Source organism: Lampetra planeri, chromosome 2 (assembly GCF_965212315.1).
Source record: "Lampetra planeri chromosome 2, kcLamPlan1.2.h2, whole genome shotgun sequence".
Lineage (NCBI taxonomy): Eukaryota > Metazoa > Chordata > Hyperoartia > Petromyzontiformes > Petromyzontidae > Lampetra > Lampetra planeri.
The window spans coordinates 7,173,547-7,188,773 of NC_136108.1; the positions used below are offsets into that span (position 1 = coordinate 7,173,547).

At 40.8% G+C, this 15,227-nt stretch overlaps 1 protein-coding gene across 1 annotated transcript; it reads left to right on the plus strand.

Moving 5' to 3' along the window:
- Positions 1–691: 691 nt before the first annotated feature.
- Positions 692–12,004, plus strand: RNF113A (ring finger protein 113A). Its single transcript, XM_078604948.1, has 10 exons — positions 692–857; positions 4,954–5,030; positions 7,678–7,773; positions 7,920–8,027; positions 8,202–8,311; positions 9,114–9,220; positions 9,455–9,544; positions 11,103–11,196; positions 11,360–11,466; positions 11,688–12,004. The coding sequence occupies exons 1-10, from the start codon at positions 737–739 to the stop codon at positions 11,780–11,782; spliced, it is 1,005 nt and encodes a 334-aa protein (XP_078461074.1). The 5' UTR covers positions 692–736; the 3' UTR covers positions 11,783–12,004.
- Positions 12,005–15,227: the final 3,223 nt, after the last annotated feature.

A 15,227-nucleotide genomic window follows, 5' to 3' on the forward strand; every position in this document is an offset into this window, starting at 1 on the left:
GTGATTTAATTTAGTTATTTTCATTTATTATTATCATTTTATTCTTCTTCTTTTTTTACCTACGTGCCTTTACCGAAATAACCTAAGAGTATGAATCCTTGCAGTCACGAAAGCTTCAAATCTAGAATCAATCAGGGATTTGGCTGGCGTCAAGGACTTCGTGCGAGTGTGAATTCGGTGGGGAAGGGGGTGGGGCTTCGGGGGGAGGGGTGGGGCTTCAAGAGGAGGGGGTGGGGCTTCGGGAGGAGGGGGTGGGGCTTCATGGGGAGGGGGTGGGGCTTCAGGGGGAGGGGCTTCAAGAGGAGGGGGTGGGACTTCAGGGGGAGGGGGTGGGGCTTCAAGAGGAGGGGGTGGGGTTTCAGGGGGAGGGGTGGGGCTTCGGGAGGAGGGGGTGGGGCTTCGGGAGGAGGGGGTGGGGCTTCGGGGGGAGGAGGTGGGGCTTCGGGAGGAGGGGGTGGGGCTTCAGGGAAGGGGTGGGGCTTCAGGGGGAGTGGTGGGGCTTCGGGAGGAGGGGGTGGGGCTTCAGGGAAGGGGGTGGGGCTTCAGGGGGAGTGGTGGGGCTTCGGGAGGAGGAGGTGGGGCTTCGGGAGGAGGGGGTGGGGCTTCGGGAGGAGGGGGTGGGGCTTCGGGGGGAGGAGGTGGGGCTTCGGGAGGAGGAGGTGGGGCTTCGGGAGGAGGGGGTGGGGCTTCAGGGGGAGGGGGTGGGGCTTCAGGGGGAGGAGGAGAGGAGTCGCTCATGGCGGAGCGCGGCTTCAAGGCGGCCGTCGGCGGCGGGAGTGGAGGAGACGCCGGCGGTAGCAGCTCCAGGAGAAGGAGGTTCAACCCGAGGAAGCGGCCAGCCAGCGGCGACCGCACGGGTGCGCGAACGGGAGGTGTTGTGTTGGTGTTCGACACGCACAAGTGATTAAAAGTTGAATCGCGCGTGTTGCCACCACCACCGGCTTCAAACCGCGCACGTGGAAGCGGTGGTTGGTGATGTACGACGATGGGAGCTGTAATGGTGTAGAAGTTTGATTGCGATCTTAATCTAATATCGGTGGCAGCGGTGTAGTAGTTAATGGGGTTCGTGGTGGTGCCTTGTGTGATGCGTGGAGCTGTATAGTTGCAGTTGTTTGTGCAACGCCGCGTTACGAACACGGCCATCCGGGTTAGATTCGGGCTCGAGGTCAACAACACCAGCGACGATTTACCTGAACCGGTCCTGGGCCTCCCCCTAGATCGACTCGGTGAGCACTCAATTGTGCCGTGCCGGCCTTCATAGGTGCTCGCTTACACGGCACTTGCTACAGTCTGTTGAGGCTACACGGGTGATCTTTTGATGGTGCCTTGTAATGGTGTAGGAGGTGGTGGTGATTGTGATCTGGTGATGGTGGTAGTGATGTGGTTGTTGTTGTTGGCTGTGGCGGTGATGGAGGAGGCTCCTGGATAGTTGGAAGCAGTCGCCCTCCCAACAACAGCGGAGTGCAGAGGAGCGACGCTCATAACAACGAACAGAGCGCCGGGCGGATAAAATACAGAAAGTTGGTACAGTAGGGGGACACCTATAGCACCTGGGTCTCGTGACATCCTGTCAACGAACCTTCCGACACTTTTTGTGGCCTCGAAGTGCACCTGGCCTGGCACAAGCACCGTGGGGACGTCACCGCCACTTAGTGGCGAATGTTGGCTGTTGTTGATTGCCGTGTGGTATTCGCCATGTGATAGTAGCTGTGGTGGTAGTGATTTATGAAACTGGTGGTAACGGTGGTGTTGGTAATTGATTTCTTGGTGACAGTGACTAGTTTTATTTGTTTGTATATATATTAAAGTGATTTGTTTACCTTGCCTATAATTTGCACGCCTATCATGTTTTTGTATTACTGAACATCTGTGAAAAATAGATGTATATAGTTCATTGGATTCCTTCAGTATAAATAAATATTCTGATTGGGAATTGATGCTCGTATTGTAGTGTCCGTGGTTATTAGGGACGTGATTAGAGCGAAAGTAGGCAATAATAATGTGATAAATGTTTGGGTCAGTTATTGGTATTGCGTTGCAGTCAAAGGGGTCTCAAAGTGGTCATCGGAATTGGGTCAGGGTTGGAAAGTGGTCGGTGATTATGGTTGCTTTAGGGTCAGGGTTAAAATGTAGTCCGTGTTAGGGCCTATTCTTTTGTTAGGATTATATTGGTTATGGTTAAAGATGTCCTGGTTAGATGTTGTGTTAGAATTAAATGGGTTCGGATTCATTTTGACACTGTGGTTTAATTGTAGTTGTGTTTTTAGAAAAAGCCAGGAGATGTCAGTACATTAAAGGATTGAATCCATATGCACAGATCTTTCAATGTTATCCCTTATTATTCTTGAGGTTTCTCTGGGTACTCTGGCTTTATTTTACCAACATGCATGAATTGAATCGGCTAGACTTCCCAATGCCGGACGTTTCTGAAAAATATTCATAAGATTCCGTGAATTTTTTTTGCACAAAGTGAAATATTACGGTAGCTTTTGAGGGTGAAGACTTTTGTTTGAGTTATTGTACATGTGTTTATGGATGTTTGGGTAGAATTAGATGGGGTAGTGGTTAGGGTTGTGGTAATGTTTAAAATTTACAGGGAGGGATGAAATTGGTTAAGGATTTAGATTGTGTTTTTGGTTATATTGGTTAGGTTTTGTGTTGGAGTTAAAGCCATCAGCCATAGTGGTTGAGCTGTGGTTTAAATGGGCCAGGGTTGGGATGAAATTGATATGATTGTGGTTGTTGGGATTAAGTGAGATGAGTAAGGATAAAAGGATTGTGTTAGGGCACTTAGAGTTAAATGGGGTAATGGCAATAGATGTGTAATGGTTACATGGGTTAGAGTTCCGTGATAAAGTTATCATCGTGGGTCGTTGTTAAAGCTATATTGTGTATGGTTATATAAGACAAGGTTAAGTTAAATGGCTCGTGGCTAAATGGATCATGGTTAAATGGATCATGGCTAAATATAATTAGTATTCAACAAAACAGGATTATGGTTCAGTGTACTTTAAAATGATACAGAATTATGGCTTAATAAGTTAGTTAAACACAATTACAGTATTGTATTTGATCTCTTTCAAATTACAGTACCTGTTCATGTGTACTTTATAATGAGGTTCGTGCTACATGGTTATGAATAAGCAGTGAGCAAACTAACAGATTTCATAGTTAATGGAAATAAACACTGCTTTAAATATTTCATCGTGTTCCATAGCAGGTACAAACACGATGACTCACTGCCAGAGGATATAATGTAAGAGATACAAATGGAGTTGAGCTGAATCTGCGTTCAGATGTTGTGGTATCTAAAATAGTGGGGCAACAGAATTAGCTCTGCCATAAACATGCCCTCGTTTATAAAGAAAAAATCATAATATGGCGCACAACAGGTTTCCATACGCGTTCCAAGTAGGGGTGTAACGATTCATTTATCAGTGAATCTTTATTCTAAGCTATTAAAATATCCGTGAAATCAGACGTATATGAATCGATGTTTTTGTATTCATGTGGATTGTTTGTAATGCTTTCACATGACCCCTTGTAGCCAATAGTCGCCACCACATTAACCACAATGTTTACATGTTGACATAAATGTATGGTATATAGAGTACAATATGTTTTTAATAGTTATAGGAGTAGCTATTGCTGTCTGATCTGTTATACCTGTGGATATATAGTGTTAAATGTGGGTGATTGTGGCTGCACTGTATAGTTTTTGATATTTCAGTACCAACCTCCGATTGACATGATACGTCACCGTGTATATATATATAAATTCTTTATTGATTACGGTGACATCTTGTGGCATGAGACTTAATGTTCCATTACGTTATGATCAACACGTTTTCTTAAATATTGTTGTTTCTTTTGTGGATACCACAATTAGTAATATGTCCTATAAAGCTTGTGGGATAACTTGCCAAACGCATACCTGTTAACCCCTTATCAGTGCCCTACCTTATTACAGACCAATTCAGACCTTATTGGTCACCCCGTGCCCTTAGAAATCTGAACGTTCATTCTAAAAAGCCCTTATTGAAATGCCTGTATGCCGTATGGGCCTGAAAACTTAATTTCCCTGCACAAGAATACGGGTAAACCGTATGGGTTGACAGGTATGGTCAAAAGTCACAGGCTTGGGCTCATCCCGGTGTGCATGTAGTGATGTCATAGGTATGAGACTGCATCGTTTAAAATCGGCATGTTTCTCATGTCGCATGACAAAAACACAGACCCCCTCAGCTAGCACAAATGCCAAATCATTCGCTTGATGAGCCTATTGGCTTCATTGATTGTAATAACGTTACTACACTAAGGATAAACCTTTTTTTTTTACTTTGGCCATACGATTTTTATAATTGTTCAAAATGTGATGATCTGCATAATAACGGTTATAAAATATAAAGATTCGATATGGGTATACAACAAGCCTACCCTAAATGTAGGAATATTCGGATTATTTTATTGCACATTGTTGCTTTTGTCAAATGTGATTGAAAATGTACAAAAGTGTTACTAAAGGATGTATCACATGCTTTGCATTTTAAAATCAATCATTTTATTGATGTAATTTTTTGTAAAAAGATAATTTTGTTAATCACAGCTGGCTGCATTGTGCCAGTGCTTGTGAAATACAAAATAAATAAATAACCCGCACTAATGTCGCGCGGTATAAGAAATTGATAATTGATTTAGAGACTGCATTTGTCTAAATGAATAATGCTCCTAGGGGGTGGAGAGCAAAGAGGGGAAAAAATATCGAGGGGGGGGAAAAGACAACCGCACAATGCCTCTGTTTGGCATCTGCTGCTGTGCCGCGTGGGGGGAGGACCTCACTTTCGTCGTGGTGTGCGCCACTGACCTTCTTTGCTTGTTTTGAAGCCTTGCTATAGGGCCAGTAGGCAATGGATTTTTCATTCTCGGACATTTTCTGCATTCTTCCCGAACCAGAGAGCAGCGATGAGGATGGCGCAGCAGTGTTCAGGCCTGAGCGAAAGCAGCAGGCTGCAAACCCCATGGTTCAAGGCGTAAGTCTTTTTTTCTTCCCTCCATCATATCCGTGCGCAGCAGTGCTTAATCGTATGCAGACTTGATTTATTTGAACATTTTTATGCTGTTCGCGTCGTGTGTTTTAGGTTTTGCGATACGATGTTGACATTGAAAGGTTTTGCATTTTATCGGCTGAACATAATCCAAGGAGAGGTTCTGCGTTTAACACGTGGGTTTTTGTTTTCTCCGCGACTGCGTTGTTTACTTCCACGAATTGAAATCTATGTGCACAGAATCCTAATTTCATTGCATGATGTCACTGCTGGTTGCTACAGTGCAGTTTATATTGTATGCTATACGTAGTATTTGTTGTGTTGTGCAGATATAAATGTATATAGGGCAGTATTCATTCGTTTATTATTTGGAAATTAACAGCAGATGTTCATTGCCGTTTCATCTTAAGATCACAATTTTTAATATTGTATCCATACTACATTGTGCATAATGCATTTGCAGATATTACATGTTGCAGTAGATAACTAATGAAAGCGAACATTTACCAATTATGTTTGTATGCCAGATAATTGCAATTCATCGTACAAACATTGGTGATTCTACTTTGGCAGTGGTGCACAAGCACAAATAACAGTCAACATATCCATCAATAATAGTGCCTTAAAAGGGAAATGTATATCTACAATGTTTATAAATAAAATTTTCATCAGAGCCTCATGGTTTATGGTGCAGTTTCCCAAGTGCTATTCACTCCTCTGGCTTGTATGTGCTTTGAAGAAGGGCCATTACCCAAAACGTTGCCAATTATATTTTTTTCCTCTTAAGGCAGATTGTCATACGTGATAATATAATTAGATTTTAATGCGAGTTTTTGCTCCAATAATAAAAAAAAATCGATTAAATTTTTTCCCCCAAATATATATTTTTTTATACATTTTATACGTCTGCCAGCATAGACTCAACATTTACAGTGGTTTACATACACTGTATGTTATATACACATGGACGCCCATATATTGACTTTGCTTTGTTAAATATTTTCATCTCAGGACAATTTACAATTAAGAACAATTTAGGGGGAAAATGCGAATGTGAATGATTATATTATTTAACACTTTACAACCTTCGTTTTTGTCTTTGGACGTACAGTATTTAATTATCAGTATCTAAACCAACGTTTAGCTGTTGGGGACAAATGCATCTGCTTTTTTGTAAATACAGGAGTAGTTTGTATCTCCTATGTTTAGGCAACCCTATGGTTGATGTTTCCCAGTTTTAAATATTCGAAGTCCCTTTATATAAACACAGACTTGGTAGACGTTGTTTCTTCATCTTTGAGAGTTGTAGTGACCCCCCCCCCACCACTCGATCTCTCTTATGGAAAGAGCTAATGCCGAAATGTTTTCAACATTCGTTGAAAATTAGTAATTTGCACACCTGTGCATATGAAATAAAACATTTGTTGTTAAAGTAGGCACTCTTTAAATTAAAACTTAGTTTTTCAAAAAAATAGCCTGCCATCCCATCCGTGTGTTCTGACATATAAGTATTGTATATTACAGGGAGCTAATTCTAAGATATTACAAAAAAAATGATCCTATGAAAACATTGAACAACTTATATATTTTTTAAATGTAGCATATTTTGGTTGAAAATACAATCTATAATTTGTAAATGTAATTTTTTTTAAATAACTATTTACCCAGGGAAGCCTCACTGAATCTCAAAATATTTTTTTACGTGGGGTCCTGCATTGGAATGTCCAGCCACTTCCATTAATATGTGGAGACATGTGGGAGTAAATTGACATGTGGGAGGACATACATGGATAAAACCAATCCATAAGAAGGGGTACATATAAAGCTCTGCAAAAATAGACTCATGATCCCATTGCTCTTATACCATAACCTGGTCACCTTGCAGCCTAAGCCTACAATACTTGGTATTGGTATTCCCAGAGAAGCTCCCATCCAAATTATGTCCTGTGTCAAACCTGCTTAACTTCTCAGCTCTTAGAAGATCTGATGTATTAATGGTTTGGTCATAGAATTGAAAACAACGTGAATGTTCCCATGGTGCGTTTTGTACCCTTTTCTTAAGTACGGTTATGAAAGAGAACATTGAAACACATTCCAAAGGAACTTTGGTGAATAGCTGTCACGAAAATGTGTATTCCTGCTTGTAAGGTGAGCACATTCGCTGAATTTACTGTGGACATATGATCCTTATGGTGGTACCCCAGGGTACCAAGTAATGCAAAATGGCTGAGGCAATTAAATATGTTATTTCTGGGACACTTTTTTCCAGGGGTGTACTCAACTCTGCGACTGGGGTACCAATCAATCCGAAATCAGTGCTACGCCGCGATGTCGAAACGCAGCGAGGACAATTGCGCTGAAACCCTGAATGCTCGTATGCACCATAGTACATCGTGTACAGCGCGACGAGATGAGTTGATTGCCGCATCGCTGACCATCAACAGACTAAAAATGACTGCATCACGGACATTATGTGAGAGCCGGGGTACTATGGGACCCCGGGGTCCCGCCATAAGGTTCATATGCATATATTGAATATATCTCGGTTCCTCTGGTCCGCGATTGTGTTTGTGCATACAAACACAGTATATAATTGCTTAACTGTATTTGTATATACTCTGAATCATTACAGACTAAGCGAGTAACCCGTGAAAAGCAAAAGTACAGCAGCAGTGAGAGCGAGGAGGATCGAGGAATAACTGTGGCCTACAAGTCTTCACGCTCAGCAGTAAGTTATTTTATTTAGACTTTTTTTTTGTTATCTGGAAAACTGCTCTTAACAAGCCAATATGTCAAAATCCTTTTACACGATTAGAAACCCAAGTGCTGCAATAATGCTAATGTTGTGGTACTTGTCTGTGATTTGCTTTACAGAAACCACTGGGACCAGATGACATGGGTGCCACTGCCACATATGAGCTGGATACAGAGAAGGTCAACGATGCACAGGCCATATTTGAGAGAAGTCAACAGATACAAGAGGTATGTCTCTAGCCAGACTAGCCCGAGACCACGGCTGATAATAGTGTGATTGCATATACTATTGGAGTATATTTGGGCAACTTTTATGCAATTACACCTAATATGGGAGTGCAGCTTTAGTCCTTTTGATTTAAACATTACATACAAGGATTAATTGCAGAATGTATTTTTCAGGAGATAAAAGGAAAAGAAGATGACAAAGTCTACCGTGGAATACATAACTACACAAAATTCATCAAACCGAAGGAAACGGCAATGGGAAATGCATCGTCTGGCATGGTCAGGTGAATATAAAAAACAAGAGTGATTTCCTTCAGCAGTGTATTTGAAAGGACACAATAGTTTCACAGCAGAGTGCAGTAATACCCAAATCATAGATTGTAGTGCTGGTTGCCAAACCAAGTAACAACTAGTGGTCATTTACTACCAACTTTGGAGTCGTTGGTGACTTGGACAATTCAACACTGACTGCAAATATAATGGGCATGATAAACGTTAGCACAAGACCATTTAATCCTGATAGTGGTCCATCTTGGCATTGTTTTTTTACATTTGCCCCACCAGACTGAAATAGCCCTTTGCCAACATGTGAGCTGCAACCAAAACATGTGCTTGTATTTAATTTGGTATAGCTGCAAGGTCTGAAAAGATCAGCAGGGTAATTTTTGACTGATCTTTCAAAGACAAGCTTATTTAGCGTGTTATTTTTTTTCTCCATAACGATACTAATGATTATGTTGAGTTATGTATTCTCGAATGTTGCATCAAACTAGGACCTATAGCAGAAAGGGAGGGTCCTTGCCTGTAAGATCTGCAGTTCACCAGCATTTTTTGATGCAAGGCTGACTGCTGATGAGACACTATGTTGAAACTGGTCCAGAGTTTGCTTGTCTTGAATCAATGCAGCTGGAATTATACACTCCCGGAAGGCCGTGTAGCTTGATGGGTTGTGTAAGAAATACTTTTATTATTTTCATGTTGAGAGAGACCTATGTATGAAGTAGACATTGATTATTTTGTATTAAAATCGAATGTTGTTTATTACACACGCTCTATCTGTAATGTTTTTCTTTTCATTACTTGCAGAAAAGGGCCTATCCGGGCTCCTGAGCACTTGCGAGCTACAGTACGGTGGGACTACCAACCTGACATCTGTAAAGATTATAAGGAAACTGGATTCTGTGGCTTTGGTGGTAAGATGCGGCCAAGTTTTTACGTAACGCATTCATCAATAATATACAGAAAATTGCGTGGAGGAAATTGCGTGTGATTGTGCAGTTTTGCAAAGCCTGTTCCCATCATCAGCTGCTGTGATTTGCTGAGCTGTGTTATTTGATATTTTTGGCAGTGGTTGTCCTGTCCATTAAAACACACTCAAATGGCGAAGCTTTATTGATCACTTGCTTTGTCATTCTCTCATTACACAGATAGTTGCAAGTTTCTGCACGACCGCTCAGACTATAAGCATGGCTGGCAAATCGAGCGGGAGCTGGAGGAAGGCCGCTATGGAGCTACAGGTTGGTGAAAATAATAACATTTTAGCCAATGTGTTAGCCAAATGTCTTGTTATTTACACTGAATAATACTACATACTGTATGTCATTATTGTCATCAGTCATGGTCAATCCACTGCTAGATTAATGTCTTCCCAAGCCGCAACCACCACTCATAATCTTGCGATGCAACGGTTCATCCAGAACCTTTACAGGAACTGATTTAATTGCCCCATCTTTTTGAACATTCTCTGAGGCACGTTCCATACATTTGTTGCCAATCCGTTATTATTCTTCACCATCTATCATCCATTATAGCAATACATCCTGCCCAAACTCACTTTTCTCAATGGTTTGGATGATTTAATTAACCCTGTATATGTTATATAATCGATGTTTATTTTCCATTAATAAAGTTTTGACCTTTTGTCATAGCAGGTAGTACACAGTGATTAAACGTGTTCTTCTTTAGGCATATTGGTGTGTTTCTTTTCATTATAAATTTCAGCTCTCCAAAGGCACTCCAACTTGCTCTTGACCGCTTCTTTATCTCCTCTTTTAGATTTTAGTCCATTTCAATTGCTGTAATTTCCAGTTGTGTCCCCCTGGAAATTATCTCAAATTGTTTCACGAACTTATGGTATATGACTTTTATCTTCATTTATCCTGAGCCCAACCTTGCACCCTTCTCTGTTAAGTTCTTTTAACATTTTCTGCATTTCGTTCTCATTCAATGACTGTCATCAGAAAATCTGAAATGATCAATATTAGCCGCATTAATATTATGTATGCCTTTGTTTATCCTATTACATTTTTGGAAACTATCTTCTGTTGCTGTGAATCACCTTGGAGAAAGCATGTCACCTTGTCTGACTCCTTTTAATATGTATGTTGGTAATGTCTTCATACAATCCAATTTTTTTCATATATTTCTCAATATCTTGATTTTAAGCTTTCTTGACTGCAGGAATCCATACTCACCTACGTGACTTTACCGAAAGAACCAAAGAGTATTTCTGAATATATTTTGTTTTTGTTAACTTGGATGAAGGCATCAATGTTTACTTAGCCAAATGCATTTTCAAAGTCTACAAAGGCTAGGCACAAAACCCGCATCGCACCTCATTGGACCTGCCACTACACCATTCCATGATTGCGGTATTTAGTTTCTCTGTAAACATTTCGTGAAAAAGTCCGCTAATTGTTTCGGCAGTTGGCCCTGCTTGTTTGAGGATGTCCACATTTATACCATTTTGTCTAGGAGCTTTCCCCTATTCAATGACAAAGGAGCAGAGTTTACTTCACATATAGCATCTACAATGTCTTCCTCTTTATTTGAGAGTTGGTCTGAATCCTGGGGTAAATGCATTTTTTACAGAGGGAAATGCGCTATTTTAAGATTATATTTCTCTTATGGGTTATTGTTCTGTATTTCCCCCTAAGGATCAGGTTATGTTTAAAAATAAAACCTTGAGGAAGCTTGCAACTTTTGGTCATAATTGCATTACCGTACATTCGTTTAAATTGAGCAATATCACTTCTACCAACAATTGTGACAACTTAATCCTGTGTTTGTCAACAGCGGAAGAAAATTATGAAGTCAGCAGTGGGGATGAGGATCTTCCTTTCAAATGTTTCATCTGCAGGGAGTCATTCCAACACCCAGTTATCACAAAGTAAGCTGACGTTTGCATTGCCTTCAAGAACCTAATGGTTATGCTGTATATGATTACGTGACATTTAAAAATACATAAATGATGTGCATTTTCATTGTGAAGAGCACTTCATCCATTTCATTCCTAACCAGTGTAATTCTACTCAATTGTTTGTACTTCACAGGTGCAAGCATTACTTTTGTGAAAAATGCGCCCTTCAGCATTACAAAAAGTCCAAGAGGTGTTTTGTATGTGGACAACAAACAATGGGGGTGTTCAACCCAGCTAAAGGTTCTCAATGATATTTATTTAACACTACCTAAAATATTGTTGTGCTAATTCAAAAACGTTGGTTTGAATTAACACGTTATTTTAAACATTGCCACTTGGTCGTGTTGTAATTAGTTTCATTTTAAAAAATAGCATTATGGTGGCCTCATTGTTCATGATAAAATAATGTGATTGCAATTGGTTTAACAATATTGTCTGATGTGTTTAATTTGTCACCTCAGAACTGATTGCTAAGATGGAGAAGATAAAGCAGAACATGAAGGGGAATTCCGATGAAGATGAAAAGTCTGCACCACAGCATTCTCATAATGAATGACAAATTCTGCATCTTCACTTTCTACTAATTTCTGTCTTGACGCATTTGTATTGAGCCTAATTTTTACTGAAATCTCTGTCAATTTACAGTAAATATTGTAACGTCTTCACAGTAGATTTTAGGCATTCGCTATATTTTTTTGTAAATAAACTGACAAATGGAATTACCCTGTGTTTTTTGCCCATGTTAAGGAAACGTATTAAACTATCCTATCCAGTTAAACATGGAAATATGAATTTCATTTCACTGGGTTCTCATGTTGCTAAATAGGCAACGTGTGGATATGTATTATCTTTGTATGGCAAAATAGCTCAATCACAAGGTCATGCGTGGACTTTCTAGTCAGGAGATGAGGTGAGGCTGCACTATTTGGTGGGAAAGCAGAACTGTTGTGTTAAACGTATATTCTTGATTATACTGGTAGGAACCTCCTGGTTACACCAGCCCACGGGATTATTGTGTCCGTCCGTCGTGCATCCAAAAATGGGAGGGGGAGGGTGGGGCTGGGTGGGGAGGGGCTGCTCGCCTCGATGTGCCCTTATAAAACTCAACGTTTAACCTACTCAAGCCGGCTTGTGCCCGCCCTCAGTCGGCCATATTTGCGGAATACACCACGCCGCCGTTGACCCTGGCCATTGACCGAGCAACCCAACGTTCCTACCAGCTCCCTCCGCAGGAATGTTAACACATGATTCGGCCTTTTGCTGTCATGTTCTTTGCATGTCAGACTAGGGAGATTACTGCCGTGTTGGTATACCTGTTATCTGCTTCTTTTGGGTCTTTTCCATATCACATTGGGTTCAAATAAAAAATATATACAATTGCTGAGCAAAAGCCCAAAACGTCAAACAGCCAGCAACAAACAGCACTATCAAATTCGTAACAGGTATGAATTGATTTCTTGATTTGAGCAAGTTTATGTATCCATACATAGCTACTTTTCCCTGATCCCCCCCCCCCCTACTTTGAATTGATACAAATTTAAAAATATATATATATGGCTATTTTGCATTAGGCCTTGTTTTCTCCAGTTCCTGGCTGTTTCCTGCCTTTCCCGTGCTTCGGTGTGGTAGCACAAGGTCTCTTCAGGGCCTGCTCGAACTAAATGTTAGAAGTGCAGGGCCTGAGCTGTGTCATTGTGGTGCAGTGTTGACCCTGAGGCCTACCCAATATTTGTGGTGGCATGTGGTCTGCTTGGAATCAGCTTGTGCTGCATTTCGCCTCTGTTGAAACAGTTCTTGGGGGTGGGCACAGGGAGAGAGGCATATGAGCCGTGTTTTTTTATTGAATTGGGTGGCTGATGTGGATGGGCAACTTGATAGCATGCTGGACTGGCCTTTGATCCCAAATTGCTAATTTTTTCAGAAATGTCATCGGTGATGAACTTGGGTGCCTTTTGCTCTGCTTTGTGTGTCGGAGGGGGGGGGGTTCATTTTAACTTTCTCCGTAATTCAAAATGCATTGCTATTTTTCATCTTGTTCCCATATTTTCTTCCATTAGTGTTCCGTATTTTTATTGTATTTGTAAGACATTTGTGCCAAATGAAAATCGCAATCCTTAAACTAGACCCTGCCTCAAGAGGACTGCCAATACTCTTCATTGCCTCGTGCTCATTTATTCCATTGAGGGGATGGTGACAACTCGGGAGAGACAAAGCTGTGAAATATCCATCACCAATACTGATACAATTTTTGATATGGGTGACAAATCTTTGTTGCATTCAACTAAAGAAAAGCTTGGTCAACGATAATATAAAGTATGACTGACAATTCCACAGTTCCTCGTATTGTTTTAGAATGACGTTATCCATCGTAAAACCATAAATCTGTTTGGCACATGCATTTTATATGGTCTGTGAATAATCTGACCAAGGAGGCATTCAAGAAGCTTGGTTTTATTTCCTGTGCCAAAGCATTTTTCTAATTCTGAACAATTATTGCTAGAGTACAATGTAAAAAAATCAGCTGAAGTTAGAATATTGTCTTCTGGGATGAAGCACCCGGTTCCTACCTAACTGTAATATAATTAAATGTATAGCAGTCAAGGTTGATAATCCATCACTCACTACAATCACTTGCAGTGATGCTTGTCTCTTGCGGTCAGATGCGTCATTACTCTTCTGTCACAACTACTCTGGTTACTATTTTATTTAAACTTTTCATGGATTTATTCACCCATGTTGGGGACTCGGGTCTACCGGACTGTTTCATCTCATCCACACCACAATGTTCAACCTCCACACTGCAGGTCACAATACTTGCCTTTCAGATTTTCCCCTTGCACTGCTCGACTTTGTAATTTCATCTCATCCACACCACAATGTTCAACCTCCACACTGCAGGTCACAACACTTGTCTTTCTGATTTTCCCCTTGCACTGCTCGACTTTGTAATTTCTTCCCATCGTATATTTTCCAAAGCTATGATTAGTTACTTTGAGCTTTTATTTGTGGCCAGGTCGCTTCTAAAATATAAGTTAATACCTTTGGGCTTTACCTGGTAGGATGGGGATGGATTCGTTTTATTTGTATGTTTTTGGGTGATTTGTTTAGCTTGTATTTTGCACTGCTATCGTGTTTTTTTTTGTTTTGTAACGTTATTATCCGCCCCTATTGGATATCTGTGAAAAAGAGCTTTATAGCTCATCAGATTCCTCCAGTATAAATATTCTGATTTCAAACTCTTATACGTTAAAATTTGGACAGTGCAGTTTATTGCGTGACCCATTAGGCCCGTGCTCGGCAACGGTGTTTAAAAAAATAATAATAATGTAGCATGCCGTGTGACATCATCGCCTTGGTCGAAAAGGCTTATTCATTGTTTTTGGGTCTTTTATACAAAGTATTGGATAACCTTTTGATCAAAATGGATGGTTTTATATGCATTTATTTGGTGGTGCCGCTTTGGAAATGATGCACGATCACACACCCATGCAAATAAAAACTACAACACGTTTATCTAGTTTATGTGCTATGAAGGGCCATTGCCCAAAACGTCACTTATTCATATTTGTCCCGTGTAATGCATTGTTATTGACTGGCGTTTGTTTATAGTACCGTACAAGTACCGGATAGCATCACAGCCTTATACAAACATGAATGTCACTGCGTTCACTCTTTCCATCTGTCTGTGACATGGGGGTCACGATAAATGTTCATCTTTATGGGAGTTATGGGGACCCAATGTTACAGACATACCGTGTCAAACCAATACGGTGTATCCGTATTTTTATACAGGGAAATTGAGTTTTCAGTTCCATACGGCGTACAGCCGTTTCAAAACGGGCAAATAAAAACAAATGTGTATTTGTGTTTCTCCTTTGTGATGGGACTTTGTAGGATGCACGTTGAGATTTATAAGGGCACGGGGTGACCAAGAAAGTCTGAGTTGGTCTGTAAGAAAGTAAGCACCAATAAGGGCTTGACGGGTATCCAGATAGCAAGAG